The sequence below is a fragment of the Platichthys flesus genome, chromosome 8 (assembly GCF_949316205.1).
Source record: "Platichthys flesus chromosome 8, fPlaFle2.1, whole genome shotgun sequence".
Classification (NCBI taxonomy): domain Eukaryota; kingdom Metazoa; phylum Chordata; class Actinopteri; order Pleuronectiformes; family Pleuronectidae; genus Platichthys; species Platichthys flesus.
In genome coordinates this window covers 18,110,623-18,138,345 of record NC_084952.1, presented here as the reverse complement: position 1 = coordinate 18,138,345, position 27,723 = coordinate 18,110,623, and the positions used below count along the sequence as shown (strand labels likewise).

The following is a 27,723-nucleotide window of genomic DNA, read 5'->3' as shown; positions in this document are numbered from 1 at the left end:
GGAAGCTTGGTCTTCTCGTCTGGGTGCGTGAGTCCCTGTTTCTAATCTGAGGCAGGTTCTGGTAAATGATTTTCTGGGGTCAGCTGCTTTCCTCTGCCCTTACAAGCTGAGGAGATTACAACCAATGCTCTCGTTAATGATTTATCCGTGGAATTAAAATTCTGCGGGTTTATCTCCTTGTAGAACACTCGCAAAGTCTTGTCCTCCGCGTACAGCAGCTCCTCGGAGAGCTGTTATCAGTTACATTAAAGATGCAGAGCAAAAGTGCATATTTAAAAGTTGCCGTGAAAAACCTTTTCAGATCCTGTTAGACGAGGCGACACGGTGAACTCTGCACATGCACGTGTGAATCGCGGCTCCCTAGTCCTCCTTGACCCTCTCCGAGGCCTCGGCACCAGATAAACTGATAGGGCCTGTGGAGGCCTCTGGGTTATCAGAGGTAAACAGGAGATGAGAGCCCCCACAGACACTGCGGCTCTGATTTGAACCTCGGCATCCCTGACCCCAGAAACACAACTTAACCCGAGTCTACCCAAACACATGCACCGCTGTGAGATCAAAGCGAGCGAGGCCAGTGGGAAAATAAGAGTTCTGGCACAGAGGAACGAGATGTGGACATAAAACACCCGCTCAACTTTCATTAAACTGGTTTGACAACAGCTTATCTGCTGGTCGAACATTTCCCTTTGGTCTCTCTCGTTGTGCAGAAACACAACGAGCCGCGTTTTACAAGACGGCCTGTCAGCTCAGGAGACTATCAAGCAGGGGGCTGCCGAGGTAAGTGCTTCCCCTGCACATTATTCTGACAGCAGACATGTGACGTAGTGATAGATGAGCCTCTTCATGTATCAGAGGCCGGACATGAAGGCAACTCTCTGCCAGGGCCCATTCGCACAGGCTCGCATTGATCTGAGCTCCTCTTTATTAATCATGCACTTAACACTGAAGTCTGGAGAAGCTTTCATCCTCTCCTGCGCTTCCTGTCCTCCACTTTTATCATTACACCAACTGTGGCACTCTCTGTCTGCGCAGGAACAAGACATCACTACAGTGGGCCCTTTGATTGTCAACACAAATGTGAAACCTGTCAGGTACACGGAGATGTGTGCACTGAGGAGACAGAGGGCCTGATGACACATTAACAGTCTTTTAACACAGTGAAAAGGATACAGCAATTACACGTGGGGACAGGAGGTAGCCGCCTTGGACTACACTGCCCCCCAGTGCCATTAAAGGGAATCTCCTAACGGTTCAACTTTAACTATTTTACCACAAATGTATTTATGTAGCCCCAGCGTTCACCATGGTGCGTTCATTATTTTCAGTAAAAAGTACCACTGATGAAATGTGTTGATTTTTATTCAAAAGTTACTGTCTCCAGACAAGTACAAATCAGAAAGAGTGACTGAAAGAGGATGGGATAATAGACAACAACTTAGAGTGTAGGCAATAGTGCATGAAAAAAACAACACAGAAATGGCCAAAATAGAAGGAAAGAAATTAAATTTTGTATATATACACATGATCTAATAAGAATTTATACCAATGTAGTGGTAAGTAACAAACAATAAACAGTACTTTTTCCTTAAAAGAATTTTCTCTTTTACTTACATAAAATAATTAGGCAAAACACATATAGGCTGTTCATCTACTTTATCACATTACATCTGACCACCTCATGTTTCATGTTCTAAAAAGCCAATTATTCCACCTTTAAACATGACTGATCCTCTGACATGGAAGATTACTGTGAGAGAAGGTGACCATCACAAGCATGTTTAAGGCTTAAGCATGGAATGACTACAAAATAAAAACCTCAGTAGACAAAACATTTCATTAAAACTCGCGTGACAAATATATGTCAAAATCTAAGCTTTGTCTAGCTGCCACGGCGCTGCTGAATTATTCTCATCTTCAGTATTGTCTGAATGACTACCATACACTTTTTAACATTTGAAATCTTTTGAAGTGTTATGTGACAGGAACTTTTCCATTCTTGAGAAAACCTTAAAGCTGAATTTCACAAGTCTTTTCATTAGTTTTATCCAAACTAATTTACACGTAGGAAAAAAGGTAGAAACCCGAAGACATTATCAAGACAAAAAAGGAGACAAAAACGAAACAAAACGAAAAAATAAAAATACAAATTTAAAAATCTTCCTTGATGCATGGTCTCACATGCTCTCTTTTTTTTGTTTTACTTACACGTTTCTCATACTTTTTGACTGAAGGTTGAAAATAAGAAAAACCAAAAGCACATATATAAAATCAGCACCGATTCATATATAACTTTTATTCAAAATGTAGAGATACCCATTTCAACATTATGCTGCTGGATTTTAAGAGGAAAAAACAAACCAAAAAAAACGTGATTTTCTAAGACAGGGCTGCTTTAGTCCAGAGCCCACACAGTGGCACTACTGGGATTTAACTCTGCTCATTGTTGGGGGACACGTGTCCCTGGTAGATGGTGGTTAAGGAGTGGTCCGAAATCTTGGGGTAAGCTCTGGGACTTACTGCTTTAAACCAGGTGGAGCGTTCAATGGACTCTGGGAATCTTCACATCATAAAAAGAGATCCTGACTGATTCTACGTCACCATCTTAACCACCAGTGGTTATCAGGACCTCAGGCCCAGCAACAGGGAAAAGAAACTCAGAGAGGGGGAGGAAAAAAAAGAAGGAGCACGGAAACAGAAAGACCTCCATCCACTTGGCTAACACAGTACAAGCAAGCTACTACAGTCTGTTTATAAATTACTACTTCACACCTGGTAACTTACTACAATTGTAAAAAGGGTTAGACATAAACAAAAAAACAAAAGTTTCTTAAGTTAAACACACCAATTCATCCCCGCTGAAAAAAGGAAAGGGGGTTAAAAAAAGAAAAGAAAAAGAAAGCTATTATGGATTTTTCTTCAGACACGTCTCATTTCTAATAGGTTTGGAAGTGGCCTGTTACACTATTTCTGAACAGGAAGAGCTTACCCAAGATTATAAAAGTAAATATTTGAAACAAAGTCCTCTCTGAGCAAGCAACACTGAGTGTGGGTTGTCATTGGTCCACGTGGAGTACAAGCCAGATCTTTTTTTTTGTTTTTGCTTTTTCTTAGAGAAAACGCTTCCGTTTTTTTCGCATCTAAAATTCTCTTTAAATACAAAGCGCCTCTTCTGTTATCCCAGCGTCAAAATCGTCTGGATATTAGCTTAAAACATGGACACCCCAAGAACCTAGAGGAGACACACAAAAAACATGCATTAATGACAATCATCAAGGTAAACAGCCACATTTCATGATTGAAATAGATGATACACATCACATCCTGACATTAAAAAGTAAAAGCCTAAACTTAGTTGGGTTGGGCAACAAAATCGGTTCTTAGGACGTCCAGTATCTCCCAGACTGGATCACATTTAGATTCCAAATTTTTACTTTCAATTTGCCTTGACAATAAAGCAAGTCATCAACTTTTTTTTTCTTTTTACAACCGATACCTAAACCTAAAAATTAAAATCCCTACTATCTCTTCACTATGTATGTAAATGAACATGAATAAAGATGTGGGTCTACTTCAGACCAGAGTATAGAGTGAGGATAATGAGGCGTACCACTATGGAGGACCATACATGACATAAGTAAAAATAAATACATAAATAAATGTAAAAATAAATACATAAATAAATAAATAAATGAATAAATAAAAATGGAAATAAATAAATAAATACAGAAATAAATAAATAAATATGTTAATACCAAAAGAAATGTCAAAAGAAATGTCTTAAATATATTTTAACATTTATTTTTTCCCTGATACATTTCCTTTGCATTTGCAGTGTCCTTATGCTAATGAGAAAGGCGGGCCTAACCGCAGTCTCATGCAGGATTGGTCACAGGAGTGTAATGATCCAGCCCTACTACTTCTGCCTTTCAATGCTGGTGTCCAGTAGCTGTTTGCAGCGTTGAGCCAGTTCACACTTAAAATGAACTAGTTCAAGTTCAGAGGGTTAGTTAAGGTTATATTTTATTGGGATGATTTAGCTGTCAGTAGTCCTGACTGTGAGCGTCACGTCTCCTGTTCTACTGAGCACAATGATCGAGCCGAGAGGAGGAGGAAACAGAAACTCCAGCTCGGTACAAACCACCTGCAGCCTCTGCTCTGATCATGAAGCCGCTGATCTCTGAGCAGATGTGACCAGAGAAACTCTGTGTTTCCACTGTTTCCACTGTTCCACAGAGTCACTAACTGGCTGCTTCACGGTGAAGAGATCAAGTCTCAGTCACTGCCCGTGTCTCTGAGCGAGTGTGTGACGGAGCGCAGGGGCTGTGTGTGTGTGTGTAGCTCAGTTGACCAATCCTGCTCGAGACTGAGGTTAGGCCCACCTTTCTCATTAGCATAAGGACACTGAAATGTGGAAATAAATAAATGTGGAAATAAATAAAAGTTGCAATAAAAGTGGAAATAAATAAATAAATGTGGAAATAAGTTTAAGACATTGATTTATTTAATTCTGCATTTATTTCCATATTTATTTATTTATTTCCACATTTATTCCAACTTTTATTTTTCGATTTCAGTGTCCTTATGCTAATGAGAAAGGCGGGCCTAACCTCAGTCTCGAGCAGGATTGGTCAACTGAGCTACACACACACAGCCCCTGCGCTCCGCCACACAATCGCTCAGAGACACGGGCAGTGACTGAGACTTGATCTCTTCACCGTGAAACAGCCAGTTAGTGACTCTGTGGAACAGTGGAAACACAGAGTTTCTCTGGTCACATCTGCTCAGAGATCAGCGGCTTCATGATCATAGCAGAGGCGGCAGGTGGTTTGTACCGAGCTGGAGTTTCTGTTTCCTCCTCCTCCTCTCGGCTCGCTCATTGTGCTCAGTACAACACGAGACGTGTCGCTCACAGTCAGGACTACTGACACCTAAATCATCCCAATAAAAAATAACCTTAACTAACCCTCTGAACTTGAACTAGTTCATTTTAAGTGTGAACTGGCTCAACGCTGAAAACAGCTACTGGACACCAGCATTGAGAGGCAGAAGTAGTAGGGCTGGATCATTACACTCCTGTGACCAATCCTGCATGAGACTGCGGTTAGGCCCGCCTTTCTCATTAGCATAAGGACACTGCAAATGCAAAGGAAATGTATCAGGGAAAAAAATAAATGTTAAAATATATTTAAGACATTTCTTTTGACATTTCTTTTGGTATTAACATATTTATTTATTTCTGTATTTATTTATTTATTTCCATTTTTATTTATTCATTTATTTATTTATTTATGTATTTATTTATACATTTATTTATGTATTTATTTTTACTTATGTCATGTATGGTCCTCCATATACCACTGTCACATTATGAAGTTAAATTTGGCCATAACAAAAGTGGCTGGGCCTCCTCACGGCAGGGTGTCACCTGAGCGGCTGCATCATTACAGTGGTGGCTGCTGAGGTGTCACGGGGAGAAAGAAATCTAGCTGCTAACTTGAGCCCGCTCACATTAATAATTCCTGGCTGCTCTTAACGTTTCTGGAATCCTGCTGTGTAACAGTGCATTTCACTTCCATTCGGCTGTTTCCAAATATAATCACGTCTACAGCCACAGTCTTTTTAAGTTCCTCAAAAGTACAGCAACTAAAATAAAGTGTCCTGAGCTTTACCTGCACTACAGCTCAGAAATAAGCTGAATGGAACAATAGCTTAAGTGTTTGATGACGGGAAAATATATATTCTTCTTTGATAAGACAATTAAAGGATTTTAAATTGGAACTATCTACCTACACAACAATCCATGTTAGGGCGGCGTCTGAAGAACATTTCAAAGCTGAAAGTGGGAACAAACCCCTGAGGAAAATTGCAGGGTTCTGCAAGAATTTAAGGCTGGCAGTACACACTGAACTAAATAATATTTGGCGTGTTCATGCAGGCAAAAGAAATACATGAAAAATAAAAAAAACAGGCAGCTTTGCAACCAATAAGAAATGTTGTATTTGGCTGCTGTGCGTTCAACTTTGTTCGCTGAACTCATCTAAATGTTTCTCTCTCTCATTCAGCGCCCCAAATACAACACTCTTGCAAGTGATCCATATAATGCGACTGGTTGCCAGCCATCCATTTTCCATTTCCATTTCCCCTCGTACCAATTTCAGTGTTTACTTTCTTTAAAAGGAAGTCACAAGTGGCGTCTACTCTCGCTGGGCCTCACAAGCATCTCCAGCTGGCCAATGCACAAACACATCTGGAATCTCCATACAACATCGGCCTGAGAACAAGCCTGGGTTTTGAGTAGGGGGTGACTGTGAGTACACGATGTTAAACAAGGCTAAGTGATGCAATGATTCTTACCGACTCATCCATAATAGAGGCAGGGTCAAAGTAGTCTGGCTTGAGCTCAGATCTCTCGCGACGGTTCTTGGAGGGTGGCTAGAGGAGAGAGAGGAAGCAGTTAGAGCAAACACTTAGAATCTGTCCTGCTTAAACAGCTGCTCTGGCAGACAACCAATAAATGTTTGAACTATTTGCTTATACAAAGAATTTGACCATAACCATTTCTGGGAAACAAACAAGATGCTGACGTGGATTTTTGCGATATGCATTACAATATTAAAACCGGAGAGGTACAAGCTCAGCAGATCTGTGCAACACTGAACCCCTGCAGCTCAATTTGGAAAGAATGCATCACACATGCAACGAATGGAGTGAATTCAGAGGAACTGGGGCAGTTGTTCCATTTTCTGGTTGATTCAACGTGACATTTGGAGCCTTTTCTCAGAGTGCAGCAGCAGTGTAAGCATCCAAAACAGACATTTATCTTGGATAACGTTTTGTTCTGGCTTTCACACTCATCATACATGGTTCTGTGGTTTTGGCGTAACCGGTCAGATGAAAGAGTCATGTGGCCACGTGTTGTATATACAATTGCGAGGCCCTGTCGACAGAGTGCGTCAGCGGTTTCCACAGAATTAGATTTTATCTATGGCAGTGAGAGTGGAGGGTGGGGCACTAGAGTCAGGCCGCTGAGTTGATGACTGTGGTTGTCCGGTGAACACGCACACAGTAACACTCTCATGAGCACACAGAGGCGTGTGGGAGGTCTCACAGAGTGCTGGAGTATTTCTGCCTCTTCAGAACGGCTGGGAACAAGGGAACCCTTGTCAAATGGGTTCACACATTGCTGATCAGCTCCAGGTAAATCTCTTTATTGTGCACATCTTTCTTTCAGCCTGCGCTGGCACATTACGAGCGTCCAATCAGGAATGATTGGTTTACCAGAGCGAAAGAGGGAGGCAACTGTAGCAACGGAGGCGGAGTATGCTCTAGCAACCCTTAAAAAGGACCTCCAGATGAAAAATCGAAGAAGCACTGAAGAAAAGTTTCTGATGCTATCGATAAATAAACTTGTTTTCCAGAGGAGGGATTTGGGTCTAACAGAAAAATGCGCATTCCACACTGTAGGTTTAATCCGTTATATGCATTTCTCACCAAATCAATGTCCATGGTGTCGAAGTCCATGCCTTCATTGAGGTCATCCATACGACCCTCAGATGACATCATCACATCCTCCACAATCGGCTCTTCATCTTCCTCCATGAGCCCAGTGCCGCGACGACTGCAAAAACAAAACCGTTGTATAAATATATAAATCATACATTAAAAAGCGATTGGGACAGGCAGCTCTCAGTGCAGGTGTTTCTTACATAGCGTGCTGCAGGTTGGTTCGGAGCTTGGCATAGTTCATGGCTCTTTCCTGCTGCTGGCGCGCCTCCTCTTGCTGTCTCTGAGCCAGCATCCACGTCACCTGGGAACTAAAACGCACAAGATGAAAAGTCAGGCTGGATAAATAAACTAGTCAGTCAAAGTCCCAGCTGGCCTCACACTTGGCAGGCTGCTAAGTGCAAGCATTTTACTACCATTTAAATTAATAGGAAGCAAATGGGAAATTACATTGAACTCCGTCCTAATGTATTCTGGCTCATATTCCACACCTCTGATTCCATTCTTGGAGAATAAGTGATCTACCCAGCTGAAAGTTGAACCTGGACCAAAGCCTAGTCAAATTTATAAAATGTTGGGGTAGCATTAGGATGAAAGGAAATAACAGATAATTAAGTAAATGGCTATCAAAGTGTTTTGGAAATGTAGGGGCAGCGCAGCAATTGAGGAGAAAGGTTTAATTATGGACGGGGGATATTTAGGAATGACCTGTGAATGTGTCTTGGCACAATATTTAATGGAATAAAAGTTTGATGATGTGCACAGTAGAATTCAACGATTAACTGAAATATCCACTTTAATGATGCCCCTAAAGTAAACTTTTTATATGCATAAATTAAATACAAGAGGGTACACAATATTGATGACAGATGTCAATACTTAAGTGTTTTAGGTCCCACTGACAGACAATCGGTCCAAAGATGTTAAAACTGGATGGTAAAGTGTTCTTTTATTTGATTTTGCCAACAAAGCAAAAAAAAATTAAAACTACAACTACTTGAATGACATGCAGCTGCACACTCTGGTACCCCAGCTGCAGTACAGCCAACAGGGGAGATGTACAGTGACACCTGAGACAGACACACACATCTGCACATAGACGATAGGCTGTTAAAGAGCTTTTGCCCCCTGTGATGAGGACAAACTGCTGAACCCATAAAAAACCATGAACCCAAAACAACTACTCCTACCTCAAGTTAAATATATAACAGTTGCCAGTTCAACTGTCAGTGTTTACAGCATTTTATCTGATCTGACTATGACTATATACATTTATGTATATACACATTTCTGTTGCTAGTTGACTGGACCAAGTTGTGTTGTATTTATCGTTCTGAAAACGTTTTTTGGATGTCATGTCTGTTACACCTACATTCAAATTGCAACATGTGCTTTATCTAACTGAAGTGACTGCATCATAGCACCTCTGGAAGGCAACGTACTTGTAATCCATGGGCGTCTGGTGGAGCTGAGGCGTCTGTTGATGATGCTGCGGAAGCTGGTGTGGCTGCGGCTGCTGGTCGTGAGGGGGGAGGGGGTAGACCCCCATGAAGCTGTCATCACGGCCCCTCTTCGGGTCACGCATGGCAGTGGAGGTGAGGTGCGGCGACGGGAGCATGACTGGGGTCTGCATGGTCTGCTGCCAAACCTCACTGCTGCTGCTGCTCTCCTCTGGAAGAGAAAGAACCAAGTGTCAAAAAACTAGGAACACACATTTTTCCTAAATAACCACATTTTATCCAAAGTTCCTATTACTATTTACAATGTTGAGATTCAAAACATAACTGACCAAATATAGGACTGTGACTGGATACTATAACAAAAACCAGCAAATGTATGTTTACATTGACGCAGGGGTTCTCAATGGTTTTACATGAGACCTACATAAGGAAGATGGAATGTTGGTGTTGTATTTCCAAACTTAAATTGAGTGTATTCTCAAAGGATGTGGAATTCAGAACTAGGTGTAAAGTACCATCCACTCATTGCAAGTAGAACTTTGACCTTTCACAGCAAAAGGAATTTCTCGATTCATGCCAGCAATAATCCTGAGAGCGAAATCCAAAACTGAGATAACAACAAAGGGGGTCAGATCAAACTCTCAAACGTCTGCGATAGCCACCATTTGATTTGACTCTACTACACTGCATGTTGCTACACTGCAAATTAAATGTTATGGAAGTTTTATCATTCAATATTCTAGTGAAAACCTTGGTCATGAGAACATCTTTAACCATCACTCAGAGACACATTTAAGAGACACAGTGATAGGTCAGGAGCACTTTGACTCTTTGGACTCTCTCCTACCATCTGCTGTTTAATCTCCTGACCCATCAGCTCCGCTGGCTGATCCGGCCTGGTAGAAACGCATCTGGGTTAATCTGGGCTCCAACTCTGCTTTTGTTATATCACAACTAGGCTACAATATATGTGGCTCTCGTTAAGCCTTGTTCTTAGTGTGCTGGTGCAATGGAAGGTGCTGATTAATGTTTTTAGTTAATGACAGGAAAACACTGATGTCCAGTTCTAAAGCTTTACACTATAATTAGCAAATCCGGGTTTTATGCCAAGTTCCAGGAAATTTAGTAACTATCTCCCCTTCTGGCCAGAAAAGTGTGTCTGCAGGAGATTATAATGTCACAGGGAAGTTGACTTTTTGGATGCAAAATGTCCTTAATTCATATCATCCTTTTGAACATTTGCGTTCAATTGGGTCATAGTTGATATATACCTTTTGGAGTTATGGCCAACATTTTTGTTTTGTGAGGTCACAGTAACCAGGGATTCAAATCGATTATTTAGACTGTGGTGGTCAGCCATATTCCAAATGGTCCTGCCATTGTTTTATAATGAAAAATTACTCATTGGACGTAAGAGATTTAATTTAGAGTTTTCCCCTGTTGGTTGCTGGTAGAGCTGTCTTCAGCGCTGTTTGCCTCACACTCACTGGTTCAGTCCCTCTTGGATGCTCGCACCATTGTGTTTGAGTTTGTACCGTCAATGCTGACACCTCACAGTTCTAGCTACAGCTGTGTGCCTACCAGCTGAGACCTGACTAAGGTTGGGTGTCCACACTCAAGTGTGTACCTTAGAGAGTAATTCAATACAGGTCTCTACCAAACAAGAACTTCTTTCCCTCGGTTTTCTGTGCACCCGTCAAGCAGCCCGTTTTGAACACAAGACCAAACTGCGTGCCTGTGCAGGTGCTACCGCCACCTTAAGCAATTCTGTGGGGAACACAGATTTCAAGTTCACATCAATGGGATGGGCGTGAGCTCAATGGACTTGACATTTGACCAAAATCCATTCAATTCATCCTTGAGTGGGACTGAAAAAAGCCTGGATGGATAGAAAACATGTCTCTCGCCATGGCTGCCGCTACAGCAGAGGCCTATATAGTTGTCAGCACTATCTTAAAATACAATTAAATTACATAGTTCTTTGAAGTGATAAAAGCTTTAAAATATTAATGATTAATAGCTTCCTGTGTGTGCTATACCTTCTGGCAGTTTCCTCTTGGCTGCTGACGTTCCGGCTGTAACAGAAGGAGGCTTGGACTTCTTGGAGCGAATGGAGGAGCCTCTGCTGGAGTAGCCACTCATCACCGACATGGTGTCGTCATCACCACCAGCCTGCAGGGAATTCCTGTAGGAGATGAGGGGGAGCCAGCAGTCCTCTCGCTGCAGCGCCATCTGGAATGTCATGAAGCGCTCCAGGTACATGTGGCTGAGGAGCAGAGGGAGGCCACAGAGAGAAGATTAACAAACCTGTGCATCCGTGCGTACAGAGAACACAGGTTACACATATAACCAGGTGCACTTTCCAACTAGGGGGTTAAATCTGAAACACCAGTTGCACCAATTGTCACAAACACCTGTTGCTATGAGACACTGAAGCCTCCCACCAGTCAGCTCAGCAAATTAAATACTTACACAGTCCTCTTGTCTTGTCTCATAAGCTTGGAGGAGAACTCGCTGAGGATGTCTAAGAAAGCCAGGTGGAGGGGAGGGCCTCCTTCTCCCTGGGGACTGGGATCCTTAAACGAAAACTCAATACCATCCCTGAGAGTTGCAGAGAAACAGAGAAGATGAATAACAGACAGTCAGACTGTGTGGAGAAGAGTCAAAGTCTAAAGTACCGCAAAAGAGTAATTTTTGTGATCGGTTACAACTAGGAATACTGTGGTTAATAAACCTTCTTGAATAGGTGATCATTAATCTGATTAACAATTCATTTAAGCTTGATATATTCAAACAGATCCAATATCAACTTCCCTAATCTTACAGCGCTCTACTTAACAAGATATCTAATTTTGTTTCAGCTGGCTTTAGGCATTGTTCTATCTGTGGTGTAGTCCTGTTAGAATTATGTTACTCTGTCAGCTTAGAGGTGGTTAGCCTCAATGGGATCTACCTGTTTAAATAAAGGATGAAAAACTTAATCTGAGGTGTAACAAAAGGAGGATTTTCTTTTTTACCTGTTTGTCATTACCTTAATACCTACTACACAACCTACATATCCCATGACAGAGTTTGACCATATGTTGCACAATTGCAACTGATACCCAAGCAAACGTGCATTAAACTGCTTCCTTGGAAACTGCCTGAGATTACAATTAAATAATATACAATAGACAAAAAATGGCCAATGTGACAATGTGGTAATTTACAAATTTGGAGGATTACGTATTTGTACAGAATCAACTCTCCATCGCATTTCAAATGAAACGTGTATGCTCCAAAAAGGTCAAGACTGAATTAACAATAGTTTCTTGTTTTACCACTACACCAGTTCATGTTTACACCAATTGGTGGGAAACTGGATTATGCAGCAGCAGACATTAGTGTTACAAATTTTGGAGCTACATTGCTACATAAGAGCACTTTTGATGGATGTCAGTGTTTCTTAAATAGTGTGTGTAACAGACCAGCTTTGTTTTTACAGCCTGACGTCATTGTACATGTTAAATTATATTCAGTTCATGGGAAAAACTGCAACATCTCATTACTTAAGTCTCTCCAAAATTCAGAGGATGAAAAAACCTGGCAAGAGTAGTCAAGTGGTAATTTGTCTGACATGGCAGCTCCCAGACTGCAAGGCAAAAAGGTTTCGGAAGAGCATTGCCAATGTAACAAGAGCAGAATGAAACCTTACTTGTGTAGCATAGCGATGGCATCTCTGGTTTTGACTTGGTCGAGACCAAAGGTTAGAGAAAAACGACGTGCCAACTCTTTAATTCCACAGAACGCAGAAGAGGAACGATCAAACCCGTGACCCAGTTCTGACAGCATTTCATTGAAGAGCTAGCAGGAAGAGACATGAAATGTTAGATTAGCAAACTCTTAAAAGTGGGACATGTGACCAGAAGGTCAGGGGGACTGAATTAATTCATCAGTAAGCAAGTTTGTGTGCACTGACCTGCTGCAGACTGAGGATAAGCGTCTTGGCACATTGAATCTTGTCGATTTGTCGAGTCTTACTCATAGTCTCCTTGATGATGTCACCATAATCATTGTAATACTGTAAAGAAAGAAAGGAAAACATTACTGGGTCATTCAGAATCAACTCTATAATTTATATGTCAGAGTATTTAACAACCCTATAACTGGTTTAACCCATTAAGACCTAAGGCGCGGAATAAAAACGCACCCTACAATTGTTTGAATAGTACCACCTGACAGAATTGCTGACAAACACACAATACAAATAAAGAACCTGGGAAGCTTTCAGACACGCCCCTTTATACCTTCCCTTCCTCAAAGATGTCTCTTTCTGACTGAGCCTGGGTCAGGAACATCGTCAGGGTCGGAATCTTTTTCATTGTTAATAACTCCATATTTGTTTGACATTGAAAAACATGGCTGTAAACTGCTTCAATATCACGCCCCTCGCATTGATCATAAGCGATTACCTGAAATGCCGCTTTAAAAAATACTTGTATGCAGGCTAAGACTGCTAACAAACAAACTATATGTCCCATAATGCATTTCGCCTTTCCTGGGGCAATTTCAACAAATTAAAATGTACTTCATCCATCACGTCTTGAAAACGACGACATTGTGGATGAGACACATGACTCCAACGGCTCTAAAGGGAGAAGCTGGTCTTCAAAAACTACAAACACACATTAGACCTCGATGGATTAAATGATAAAGCTGTACTTACTCGCATGTACTGTTTGAAGATGTCAGCGCCAGTCTTCATGTCTACGACACAGTAGATAATCAGTTTACAGTAGGCCGCCAGGAGGTTTCTCCTCTTGTGCAGAGCTTCAATTTTTACAGCCTCATCGTCCTGTTGCCCATCTGAAAAGAGAACAAAGAAACCAAAGTAGTTCTAAAAACTGCATTGTTTGATTTGTCCTTTCTTTTTGCCCATTGGAGCAGAGCTGGAAGATTAGCCTCTAGGACTGCACATTTGCATTTGTACCTGTGCTATTTGTGTCGTCGTCCTGATCTATGAAGACATGGTTCAATATGAAGGAGAGAAGCTCAGACTGCAGCGAGTCCTCCGAGGAATAGACGAGGGGCTCCAGGTGTTCTCTGCCTCCGGACACCATCTGGTGGCTGAAGATGAGCAGGAGATCACACAGGATGGTGAATGCCTGCAGGGGGACAGAAAAAAGGACAGAAAGTTAAAGCTCAGTTTGTACAAGTACTATAATAAGAGCAGGTTTGGGGGTTATGATTACACAAAGCACCAAATGGATTTGCTAAAATAAGAATTTTCACATCAGTTTGGGGCAAAAATGCAGCTCAAAATCTCTTTTCAATTATGTACAAACAAGTAAAAAGGTATGCAGTGAATCCTTGCAGTCGGTTTTTCATGTGATAAAACCCTCTTACCGTTACCTAGAGGTTTAGAAATCCACTTCTGCTGGAATGAACAGCTGCTAAACCACCTTTTGAGAGTTAATGGTTTTGCCACCATATAAAAATATTAACTATCCCCATTTTATATCTTTGCTATCTAGAAGATTCTACAATAACATCTGCTGCTGCTACACATGCATATTTGCTGTTGTACATGTTTGTCACCTGTTCTTTGACAGCTGTGTTGACATTGGTGAGGTAGCGCTGACACATCATACAGAATGCCCTCATCTGCTTCCTCAGGGTCACCATGTCATCCTGAGTCAAGACACAGACAAGATGCTTTTTAGTTTTTTTAACATCACACTAGCATCCATCCATTTCTTCTCAAAAGTATGCAAAATAAAGTGAACGTGGCTTTAGGAGACCTCACCTTCCTGGAGCTACCCTCAGATATCTTGGCCAGATTCCACAAGATCACGTAGTGGGTGCACTGCAGCGAATGGATGACTATCTGATCACAAGAGGAAAAGACATTAATATTTCTGAACATCCACTATACATGAAACCTATTACTACAGTTAGTGCATGTCCATATCTAACAACCTGCTCAGGCATGTCTCCGTTCTCTATGCCTGTGTTGAGGAGCTTGAAGTTGCTGGTAAAAAGGTCCCACCCCGACAGGTCGTGTGCACTGCAACAGATATGATTAAGTCTCAGTCAGTTTCGGACAAACACACACCGGCAAATTATTGTTCTAACAGGAGAAAGCACAACAGAGGTGAAAGAGGAATATAAGAAATTGTGGGAGGAAATAGGTGCTACACATAAATATCATACTTGTGAAATGCTGTGATCCTCTTTAGAGTTGACAAAACCTGATATGCATCATCTTCATCTGCCTCCTCCCCCTGGAAAAAAAAAGGAGCAAATTTGTAATTATATTCATCAAGATGTTTTCTCATCTGATAGACTGAGGCGCCAAGATCACATACATATCCAGGTTCATAAGATGCATCATCAAAGACTATATAACAAGTTCTCTTCTCAATTGCTAATATACATTATTTTAGTTTTTCAAATATTTATGCATGTTTGTAGTTAATATAACAAACTGTCTCTTTAAAACATGGAATAATGGTTGAGTTCGGTTACTGCTAAATTGCATCGTATTACCCCAAAAATGATTTAATCCAAGGGCTTCTGAAATTTGATGATTTAATGTCACGGTTGAAAGAAAGAAAATTGCAGGAGGTTGATGAATTTTGCATGGGCCCAAACATCCCTTTAAAAATGTTAAAATCAACAACTTTGATCACAGCAAGTCTTATTTACAGAGTAATCAAAGTTTTAATTAGACAATTCCAGTGTAACAAAGACAATGGCCGCAAAAGAGGTTGGTGTAACATTACTGACCAGGAAAATAAGTAAATTATTAAGTGGTAGAAAAGATTGGTATCACTTTTTGAAAAGAGCAAGCAGAATAAAAATGCTTGTGAATGTGTGCATCCCGTTACTCATACCTCTTGTAGAAAATCCTCCAGTAGCCTGTTGAACTTGTCGACCTGTTCATCCAGCAGCTGGGAGCGGGCGATGTCCACCCTGTTAAAGATTGTGAACTCCTCGTTGCAGAGGGCGTGGAAAGTCTTGGAGCAGACCTCCAACACTTCAGTGTCTGTGTGCTTCTCCACTATTTCTCTGACCTGACGCATCAGGGACTCCAGATGCTGTATTAAAGGAATACAAGGAAACATTGTGTGACAATCGACGATGAAAATAAACAACTTTGTTTTTAAATTAAACAAACTGATTATTTTTTCATAGTTTGGTTGCTGTTGTGTGATGATGTTCGTACCTTCTCCAGACGTCCCGTGGTGTAAATTTCCAGATCAAAGAACTGAGGCAGCTGCAACAAGTTGGTCACCTTCTCCGAATCCACAGCATACTGTAGACAAAACATTTCAATAAAATGTGAATACATAACGTAAGCCAGCAGGCCTTATTAGGAGTATTTCAGTGGTTTAACAAACCTTGGCCAGTAGAGGGGGCAAAGCCACAGCAAACAGCTCCGTCATTCTGGTTCTGTCATCCAGCTGAGTCTTCTTCTCCTTAGCCGTCATTACCTGATCAGAGAGGCAGAGAGTTATACGAGTTTCTGGTTTGCAATCATGCACGCAGAAAGTCTGGTTTTGGATTTAGTAATTCACCCATTTGACCTTTACAGTTTTCTTTCAACCCCGGCAATGTGTTCTATTGCCATCTTTATCACACTTATGTTTCCGAGAGAACTTAATCGCTCAGCAAAGGTCACCGTTTTGCAACAGAAACAACATTGCTAATGTAAAAAGATACATTTAAAAAGGCAGAGGCAAGATCCAACAGTTTAACCCAATGAGAGATTAAATTATCTGCTCAGCACAATGAAATCTATGTAGCAATGTGTGTGAGGTTGTGGAATGAATGCCCTCATACTGTCACGTCTAAAAATGCAACTTTGCAATGTGACAATCACTGTGCATCCACCCTGCAGGCTGTCATCCCCAAACTGCCAACAAACATTTGAAGAAAAACAACTAAAAACACTTGACCCTTATTCAATATGTGATAAAGATGTATATCTATATAGACAAAATAATTTGAATACATAAATAAAATCAACCAGGGCATAGAAATGAATCTGTGTAAAATAAGTGCAAGTGCTGTTAGAGGGGAACATTTCAACTGCTTTTGGTTCTGTTGCTCTGAATCAGCTCAAAAGTAAACACTGATCAATGCTTAATAGATCTGTCAAAGCAATCTCAGGACAGCCGTGTTAGAGGCAACTGATTTATACTTTAACCCATCTTGGTCCACTATTCAGAGCAACACTTACCCTCTTTCCTGTTCCTCTTCCAACAGGCGGGTGGCATTCAGCAGCCTGGCGCACAGTGCACAGCATAATTTCAATCAAGGCTGTCTCTTGTCGGTCTGTAAGAGCTACAAAAACATGGAGCCATCAGGGTACATGTTACAGATAAAGCTGACGGTGTTAGCATCCTTCCACTTCCAAGAAAAACAAGACTCTCAGAAAGAAGCTGAAACTAAACTGACAAAAGTATGTGGGGTCAACTATTCGCTATTTAAAAGAATAGACATTTATTCAATGCAACACATCATTTGAAGAGATATGACCTGCTCTGACAATATTTAGGGGACCCAGTGTCAGATGCAGCAAAGTAACCTTGAAACATTACTGAGCCTCGTTTCACAGTAGTGATCTGATCTTTTCTTTGAAAGCTTCATTTTTTCCTTCCGTGAACATCGAGCTGATGCGACTTAACAGAAGCTCTAAATTTGTTTCATCCATGAGTCCAAAGGGAATCTCTCCCAAAAGCACCGTGGCTTGTCAAGTTTAAGCAAACTACAGTCAAGTATTTTTGATTTAAGCTTCAAAACTTGGGTCTTCAACTGAGTCCACTTTCATTCATAAAGTGATGTGGAGTAACTGGATACTGTAGTTGTACAACAGGTTTTCTTGGTTTGCGTTCACATGAGAAGAAAAGAATAAAACTTTCCAGCCCTCTCTACTATTCTATAAAAATCTTTTTATATCAACAAATTAAAAGAACAGATCTTCTTTCAGTGAGGTTTTCGAGCCACGTCTCTTTTTCCAGTTTGTGTCGTGAAGTGCAAACCAGTAACGTAGGCTTAAAAAAAAAATCAATACGGACATACCTTCCTCTCCTGGTAATGGTTCATCTAGCAGCAGGCTGATCATACACTCCCAGTCCTTCAGTACCTCTGCACCGCATTCCCAGAGGGAGTCCACTAGGTAGGCTGCATGCTCGTGGAGCTATGGAGAGATATTCACACCATATATGTATTTACATATGCCAATAGAGATAGGAAAGGTAGCATAAGTCTGAGGATGAAAAATATGATAATGTACCTCACTCTCCAGGAAGAAGAAGACAGTGGTCTTAATGAGGTTGGCGTTGGGACTTTGTCTGCCTCTTCTCTTTGGGGCACCTTCCTCCTCCGGTTCCCTTTGGCTGAACAATCTTTGAACACATTAATCATTAGTTTGGTATCATACCGAAGCAACCACCATATAACCCTCCAGCTACATTTCGAAACAGCAGCAAGGGGGCTTAAAAAAAAAACTGAACTAAGCTGAAAACTGACTGAATTGTAAAATTCAACTGAGAGCAAGACAATCCAACAGAGACCAGTCATTGAGTAACTTTAACTTTTACAAAATGTAGTTTGTCTTTGTGTAAAAAGTGGTGTGTTAGGTGTCCTTAAAGTTCTGTAGCAAATCCATTGTTCTTTTTCATCCTTTTCCCTGACCTGCATCTACATCATGGTGTCTATGTTCACTTCTATTCAGTGATGATGCAAGCCCAACATACTTCTTAAAGAGGAATTCTCCAGCTGCAATGGCGACAGGCCTGTGTGCCGAGTAGACCAAGTGATAGACACTCTCGCAGTCCTCAGGGGTCAATACCTCATCCGTGCTACTGCAGAGATAAACACAGAAGATCAGTCAGCTAAAGTTCATGAAGTAGCACCACAAGTGTACTTCATGTAATTCATGAAAACGTTGTCTCACTGAAGAGTACCAATTGGTTAACAATGAGAACACAGCTACTTACTTCAAGACTAGAGTGAGTAGTTTAATTGCTTGTACAGCAACATCATACTCTTTGTCCAGAGTCATGGAGACGATTCGGTCCTGAGAGAGAGCGAAAGAAGAGCAAGATTACATATCTAATGAGTTATTGGGCAAAAGGAAGTCATTTGATGAGTGTGCAAGTGTCTGTCAGTATAAACTTAATTTTGAGTCCAGAAAGCTCAATGCTTAAAGAATGAGACCGAGAAGTCTGAGATGTTGTGTCTAAGTTCACCAGCAGGTGGTGCTCACCTTGAAGCGACTGGTGAAGAGTTCCAATCTTGCATTGAGCTCTCTGTTGTAGTAGAGACCCTGCAGGGCTGTCAGACACTTCAGACGTACCTCACCTTGCTGGAAAACAGAATTATGATAGGGTTATTGATCTGTCCTCATAGTCACAGTCGCAAATTATACATAAAAAAGGGTTTGGTAAAGATGAAAGGTTTCTCAGGTTTACGATTATAACTAAAATTTACATCTTAAACACAAGGTAAAAAAAAACACTAGACAAGATTCACCTGCTGCAGTAACAGCAGGTTTCAATCATGAGCTCCAAATTTCTGTGGTTTCACTACGTTTATGAATTGAGTCATTGATTTTGGCTATGCAAAGGTAGATTCTAAGCCAATAGAGTATCTCCTCACAGTGCACTCACTGTCTTTTCTGAGAGAGGACTGAAAATAAATAATGATCCTACACAGCCCTGGTTCTGTTAATTGGAAACGTGGCTCGGACCAAGCAACACAACACTACTCAACTGCTTACGATAGGTTTTTGTGCTTATGCATAATTATGCATTAACAAGAGAACAAATGGGAAGGGGTCGCAGCGGGTAAGGGAGCTGGTAACTGTGGCACTTTCTAATGGATAATTGAAATTTAAGAATTATTAATATGGCATCACCCCGATGAATTTGCATTTGTAAATGCAAATGGTTGGAGGAACAGCCAAACAAGAGAAGGACAATACATATTCTGCAGCCGGACTGAGAAAGATATTCAGCCCTGGCCGTACCCAGGACCTCAAGTGACAGGCACAGAAACAGGGCAAGGAAAGTTTTAAGAACTTTCTGGATATTTTGGATGTTCTACCAGTCCAACAATGAGGCAACTCTCTGGGATTTGTCCTGTTAGTCTGACTACTGTGGTGACACAAGAGGTATGAAGATGGATGTTTAGGTTGCTTTGTTTTTGTTTGACAGGCGGGTAACATTAGTTTTGTTGTTTCGGAGAGCATTCAGTATTCTTTCATCCGCAGTGCAAGTGTGTGATCGCTTATACCAAAGGGAAACAAATTAAAATTGCCTGCCCATGGAGATTTAGTTTACCGCCAAGTTTGCCAAGATAGTGTTGGGATGTTAGCAGAAGTAGTAGGAAGAGAGTTGTGAGTATTGCTGTGTGTAGCTGCTGGGCTTGCTCAGCCCGTGTTTGTCCACAGTTCTGAGCTGAAGTCTAATCAGTAATATAAAGAGTAAACTCCTGTGGACTATTTAAAGTAAAAAAAAAAACTCAAACTCACCTTATCGTGCATTGTCCATCCCACATACTTCAGATAGCTGTCGTTGAGGAAGGCATCGCTGTAGAGTTTCATCCACACTCCAATCTCTTCTATACAGATTGCCCGGATTTCTGCTATTGAATCACTGTTAAAACATCACTCTTTGTTAATCTGTGCACAAGAAGACAGTATGAGAATGAATTTTTTTTTATTATATACATTATATGAAGCCATACCGATATCTGTGAACAAACACTCCTTTGAATATTGCATTCATCATGTTTTCAATCTCATCCTGATTTTCTTGGAGCTGAAACAAAGAAAAACATGAGAAAATTAGCACATTTATTAAGTCAAACATAAAAGCTTAACTGACAAGAATGTTACAGAGTAAACCAGGAGGCTCTGTTAACATAACAAGACGTGTGACACAGCCAACTATGCCATCATGCTGTGGTGTGGCTGCACAGTGAAATAACAGATGGATGCCCAGTAGGACCCGCTGTTATATAACCTAATAAAACTGACTGGCTGAATAACACTTGGTACGAACACAGTCACTGCAGGTCCGCCACCTATCAGGGTGTTACTATTCTAAAAATGGAACAGATTTATAGTATATGGGTAAAATAATTCACAATTGTTTGCAGTTATGGTGCTACTGTATGGGCTGTGTGTGTGTGTGTGGTCATCATGACCACACATATATATAACGCCTGCAATGGTTATATTTAAATCAATTCCGAGTTCAGATGTGATATAATACATTTGAAATTTAATTACATCTGCAATTACAAACCTGCAGTCAGTGTTGCTTTATCTGGCTGGAAAAGGACAGGATGAGTTTGTAAGGTTCCACGTGGAACTTAACGTGTCATTAAGCTCAGGGCCAGATGGGTAAGTGAGACCTCAGACGATTCTACTTTACTGCTGCTTTCCCAACTGAGACTAGTCCAATCAGATGGGATGTTCAGTAGAACCAACCACTCTTCCTTTAACAGCCACTCTTGCAAACACTGTCTGCATCAAAACTGTAAAACAACAATCAGACACTTCTTCGGGTACCATCTCCTAAACTGAGGCTGTGGTTGTCGCCTTTTTTATTATTAACCAACGGTGGAAATATCTATTAAATTATTGGTGCTAAAATTTAGATTAAGATTTTTTATTTATTCAGGTTCTTCAATGGCTGCAATTCCCATCTGTCCTTTTTTGACTAAATTGCTATGAAAAACATAACTGGCAGTTAAGCTAAGTGGTCTATATTAAGCTCATTGTCTGAAGAAAATATAAAGCTGAGAAGAGTTTGAAAGCTTGTTTAACGTTAACATCAATTTAGAGGAATATTGTAGTCTTCTGCTTCCTTTATAATAATACAACCAAATACAATTTATTAACCAATTTCTCAGGCTAAATATTTCTCATAAAACAGAAGTTGATCTATATGGTCTGGACAAATAAAAAGCAGGGCCCTGCAAGCTATATTTACCAATAGTTTATGTCTAGTACTGGTAAACATCTACTCGGGTTTAACATAAGCAACAATTAAACCATTGGTTTTCTGCACATCTGCACAGATGTATAACTTTCGAAATGAGAGGCTGAGAGATTTTCTTCATCAGGTAGAGTTTTGTGAACAAAAACCTGCCTTCTTTGTAGATTTAATACAAAGAAGGATTGCATTCAAAACTGTTGAATGCAAGTTCCACATCTTTGAGTCAATATAAACTTAATAAATGACCCATAACAACTAAATTTACATATCAGAGAATGAATACATTTTCAGAAGGTAAGAATCACAATTAAGTAAAAGTAGGTAAAAACTTTCTGCCAAATTCGGCATCCAATGAGTATGCATCTGTAAATGCAAAAGGCGGGTATTTTAAAACAATGGCATTAAATTGCCTTGTGGCCACTCTTACCTCTTTCCTTTTCTGCAGGAGCAGCTCTAGTCTGTCGTTGGCCCTTTTAGGCACTGCTTTATTCCTCTCTGCCTCATATTGGCGCTGGGTGTTGTCCATGTTGATGCTGAGGTTTAGAGCTACATTCACCAGGGCTGTCATCAGCTTCATGGCTAGTAAGTAACAACAAGAAAATTAAAATCTATAAAAATAACAGTTCAATAATGTACAATAGCAAATTGCCTCTGGATGAAATATGTTCTTTAGGAGACTCAGCTCGACCACAAAACAAAACACTTGAGTGACCTAACCTTTAAGCACAAGGAAATATGTCAAATTGAAAAACCGATTCTGGGAGAAAAGTTGTTTCAAATGAGACATTAGAGCTTGGCTGGAGCTGACCCCTACATTAAGAATACCAATCAGTCCAGTTTTGGCTGCAATTGTGTTCACTTGTATAGTTTCAATGAGCAATCATTATTTAACAAAATGTCATCAAAAATACCTCTGTACCAACTGCCCTGATCTGGCTGCCTCAACTAGTGCAGATATCACAACTTTCAAACAACGTAAAGATGTTAGAGCTGAACACTGACAGGAGGATGATGAAAGTGCTTTCTGAGACAAACATCTCTACACAAGAGTGTTTTGAGGCTAAACCACCCACCTGCTCAATTAACAACAGTCATTGTAAAATGTCCATGCTGCAAAAAACATATGAGCTGTTGTTCTGAATTCCTCTGCTGATTACAGAGCACATGATCTGACACCACTATGTGCAATATGTACTTTATTTAAGTGGGTGAATCCACCTACACTTTACACTACAAACCTGAGCACCCTTGCATTCATGACAAGTGCGACCAACTGTGTGCAAATAAACTGACTAATTTATCAAAATAAATAAAAATATGTGTGGGTGTGCCATGGAAGTTGAGTAGCTTTATATGTGGACTTATTAATACTGTCTTTGACTTGTCACATGATAGAAAGGTTTGCAGAAAAAGTAAACTTCAGTTTTACATTTAAAAGTATTTGAAATGCACATGATCTTATTCAAAATGTGAACGTACACTGTACTCTTTTACAGAACACATTGACTACACTGACATTCAAATGTACATCTCACACAAACTGACACACATGCACACAAAAAAACACGCAGCTCATCTTACCTGCCAGTGTTGAGGTGTGTCTGAAGGCTCGGACCTGCGAGTCCGATAGTCCGGTGAGAAGAGAGATGACGGTGTCCATCATGTACTCATCATAGATGATACTGTATTGACACTGGCGCACTAGCACAGCGATGAATTCACAAAAGCTTGATTTGAACTTCTTCCATTGGGGCCCTGCTATGGTCAATGGGTAGTCACCGCTGTCCTACAGAGGCCACAAAGAGAAGACCATCAGTAAATGCAATGACATACCGCTATGATTAGTTAACATTTCTATCTGCTAAAAAGTAAGAAAGTTATACTGTTCTTGGCAGAGATTTTGGAAGTTGATATTTAATCTAAAATGACACTTTGGAGATTTACATTAAATATGGAAATAATTATACTGGAAAAAGTCAAGTTACCTCATCAAATTCCTCTGTCATTCGTCGGATGATCTCAGAGTTCTGCATGTTGCGGAACATTTCTCCACTGACCACCCCTGATAAGCACAGAGTGGTAAGAGAGGACAATTAACTAAATGGTCAAGAACAACAACAACTGAGAGAACAAAATATGTCAGAGGGCTGTGGGAAAACAATAAATAATTGACCTCAATACATTTGAAAAAGGACTGATCACATGGTAAAGTAACACATACAACACAGTACTTGCCTTTACATCCCGAGCATTGGATGAAGAAATTGATGAGATCTAGTAGCGCAACGTCTCTGTCATGTTTGTACGACTCAATCCAGTCATCAACAACAGACTGTAGGAAGGTTGGGATACATTGATGTAAAATCCAAATTAAATGAATGGAATCTACCATGACTGAGAAACATTGTATACAAAGTGGCCATTTGAAAAAGCTTGCCATTCATACCTGCATTGCACTCCTGCCCAGCTTCACCACCTCAAACAGCATCATGTTTTCCATGCCATTCTCTTGGTGGTGGCCATTTAACCGGCCTGCTCCCTTCCCTCCTTTGCCTTTCTCCCCGGCGGCCTTCTTCCCTTTCTTCCCACCCTGGAACACCAAAGAAGAAAAAGATGATTAATAAATGTGTAAGAATCATCACAGTTATTAAGAGGAGACCAATTTCATTCTACAAAACAGAAATATCTATGACCGGAAAAAAAAACAGACTGCTTGCTGCTTTATTTGACCAGAATATCTTGACCTAGGGCAAGTGCATCAAGCAGTTTGTGCCTTTTCATACCTTTCCTTTCGCTGAGAGCGTAACTCTTCCATCAGGCTCCTCGGAGAAGTCTGTGTCTGAAGAGAATCGGGTGTCTGTGTCGCTGGAGGACACAAGAAGGCATTAGTATGTAAATTCAAACCAGCCTCAAACTAACAATAAACATCAACAGGAAGCATGTACTCACTGAGTAAAGGAGAACTCTGATGGTATTTCTGGTGCTGCTATCATTTCTGTAACATCTTCTGGATAACTTCAACTTATGACTGGCTTGAGATCTTCAGAGAATACCAGACAGGGGGGGGTGCATGTGACCTGGAATATGGAATAGAGTGATTAAGAGGGGTACACATGCAGCCCCAGTAAACGATCCAACATGACAGAAACAATAAACGTTACAAAAACAGACATCAAATGTGTTCATGTTTGCAGAAAGCACATCCGATGTAGTGAGCAAGCGCTACTTTGATGCCATTCAGAGGGGAAAAAACGGTTTCACATGGTAACGGGGGCGGAAACCAAAGCTCCTGTCACGCTCAGCCGCCTCACCATTGGCTCCCTCCCTTTCTCAGCTTCCTCTGGTTTACAGAAAACGTCACGCAACAAAGCTTGGAGTGTCTTCCTCAATGGCCAAATATGGCTCTGACCTATACGCCCCATTCATCTCTCAGCCAATCGAGAGACAGTATCAACATCAACAAGATACCGCAGGCCACAGAGGAACGATTGCACGGCTGTGATGTGTAAATTAAAAGCACGTACATCAAAAAGAGGAGATGTAACTTTTGAAATCAGAATTCTTACTTTGACTGTTTAAAAAATATATAAATACAAATGCCTGCTTGGCAGTCGGGGAAGTCAAAAAAAGCACATCAGGAATAACGGATATATCCTGAAACAGCTGAAATAAACTCCACCTATCATATCGGCCCACATGGTGCAAGATGCGCCTCTTCTAGTCCTAGTTTGTACAGTGATGACATGAAATGGTAATTATTTAAATTTAATGTGTGTGTGTGGAGTCTGCATTATAAGCGAAGGATTCAATACAGATATAATTAATACTATGTGATAATCATCATGGGATCCTCTCCTCAACATATCCGGAAAATGATGGCCAACATACATAGGGGTCTAATGAAGTCCGGATATTATTAAAATACAATTATCAACTTAAATGACCCGCAACATAAAGAACTCAGACAACGTAGAGCGATTCATCGTATGCCATGGAGAGAGCTCCGTGTCTTAAACCCAACAGGGAGGTGTGTTGGTTGGGAAATCTGCGACCATGTCCATTTCCTTGATGTTGCGTGTGACAAGAGACGGGATTCTATGGGTGTAGACTGAAAAAGTGGCGCCAAATCGAGCGGTGTATCTCATAAACTTGTGCCTGCGAATCGACACGAGACGATTTTCAGACCGAACGGAAGCGTGAAACCCGACTGCGCGTGTTTGTGCGGTTCATCGGTGCCACAAAGTAGCGGCTCGGTTCCCTCCAACAACGCCGGCGCGGCCACGCTCTCCGTCGGCTCCTGTCAAAATTGACACCGGTGCTCGGCTGGTGCTAGCGCCGCTACTAGCTAGGCTACCGAGGGTTTCGGCGTCTTCCCCCCCAGCGTCAGCTACATGAGATTTGATCATGTAAGCAGGCGCCTCTCCAACTGAACCGGAGTGCGATCTGCCGAACGATGTGCATGACCGCCTGCTAAACGAATTCACGCAAAATATCGGCACGATACCATATGTACCAATGCTATCGTAGCGGGACAATAATAACAAAACAACGCAAGTCCTACTGTACTAGCGCAAGCTAATGTTAGCCTGTGCACAATAACCAGAGTCAGTGCTGTTTCTAATGACAGAATCTGCCCCCCGTCTCCACACCAGTCGCACGTAGTGCTCATGTAAAGATTGAGCAAATAGCCAAAGTGATTATCCAACAACTAGAGAGCAGAGAGACACTACCGCTGCTCAGCTATGCTAACCGCTACTGCTAACGTTACCTAAAAAAAACATCACGTCCTTGCGTCCTCCATCTTGCCTCGGGAGTTCCAGCACCGTATTGCATAAGCAACAAACACTTTGTTTACAAATGTATAAAGTGTAAGTAAGTCGCATTAAGCCATACAACGATTAGTTTGGCTATTTACTAAATATTTTGCAGCCGTGAGCCCAGAAACGGGTTCGTTAGCGTGCTAACAACCGACGTAGCCATGTACCGCGAGCTAACGAAGCGACTTGGTGGAGGCAGACATCCGCGCTCGGGGCTCATCCACAGCTAGCCAGGCTAGCAAAATACAAATCAACTAACTTCCAGATAGCTCTCCGCCATTTTACGGCTAACTTACCTTGTTGTGAAATGTAATCCCGGCTCAATCGGAACTTTTTACTATTCTTGTACAGGCTCCGTCTGAATCCCGCTAAAATTCGCTAGAAAGAGTTTAAAAGTCGCGGTCAGAGGCGGTTTCGGACGTTCTCTCACCCGCTTGCTTCGTAGTTCGGTTTGTTGTTTCGACGACCTGGGAGGAGGAAATCCTGGTGCAGAGCTGCCACCTAGCGGCCACAACACCCTGTTAGATATACTGTTGACCGGGTGACATCTAGTGGCCACTGGCGAGTACTTCACCTCATGATCACTGCTTTACTCTCCTGCAAATTACTGTGGGAAACAGCAGGAGAAGCTAAACTATATCAACACTGACATCAACTTATCTCACCCCCGTTATTCTTAGCATGGGAATAAGAGATTATGGTTTAATTTTCCAAATATACTGTAAAGGACTCTGTCAGAAAGATAAGTATTTCCAATGGGGCCTTGGAAATATATATAATTTGAAGTGATTAACAGTAATGCTTCAAATTAATAACATTTTATATAACTGGAATAAATAATTTGATTTATTCATTTGGACTCATCTAACAAACCAAGTGTGTAACAAGACAATGTTGGTGTCTTCTAAACAACACTTATAGTATTTAAAAGAAATAGTAGTAGTAATT

General features: G+C 41.1%; 1 protein-coding gene across 2 annotated transcripts; it reads right to left on the bottom strand.

Annotated features, from left to right (window-relative positions):
- Window positions 1-1,341: 1,341 nt before the first annotated feature.
- Window positions 1,342-27,292, bottom strand: stag2b (STAG2 cohesin complex component b). 2 transcript variants are annotated; one of them, XM_062393501.1, is made up of 34 exons: window positions 27,206-27,292; window positions 24,908-25,035; window positions 24,742-24,823; window positions 24,405-24,548; window positions 24,194-24,290; window positions 23,944-24,020; window positions 23,540-23,744; window positions 22,386-22,537; window positions 20,700-20,773; window positions 20,485-20,608; window positions 19,219-19,317; window positions 18,950-19,029; window positions 18,707-18,814; window positions 18,244-18,355; window positions 18,030-18,147; window positions 17,188-17,291; window positions 16,346-16,438; window positions 16,171-16,260; window positions 15,839-16,042; window positions 15,156-15,226; window positions 14,922-15,009; window positions 14,749-14,829; window positions 14,541-14,633; window positions 13,933-14,107; window positions 13,669-13,808; window positions 12,922-13,023; window positions 12,658-12,806; window positions 11,436-11,564; window positions 11,003-11,229; window positions 8,946-9,174; window positions 7,707-7,814; window positions 7,492-7,618; window positions 6,355-6,432; window positions 1,342-3,229 (listed from the first exon to the last, which is right to left on the bottom strand). In XM_062393501.1, exons 2-34 carry the CDS (start codon window positions 24,949-24,951, stop codon window positions 3,206-3,208), a joined length of 3,828 nt encoding a protein of 1,275 aa, XP_062249485.1. In that variant the 5' UTR covers window positions 24,952-25,035; window positions 27,206-27,292; the 3' UTR covers window positions 1,342-3,205. The 2 variants fall into 2 exon arrangements, with proteins under 2 accessions (XP_062249485.1, XP_062249484.1); XM_062393500.1 differs by having other exon boundaries at window positions 27,072-27,239.
- Window positions 27,293-27,723: the final 431 nt, after the last annotated feature.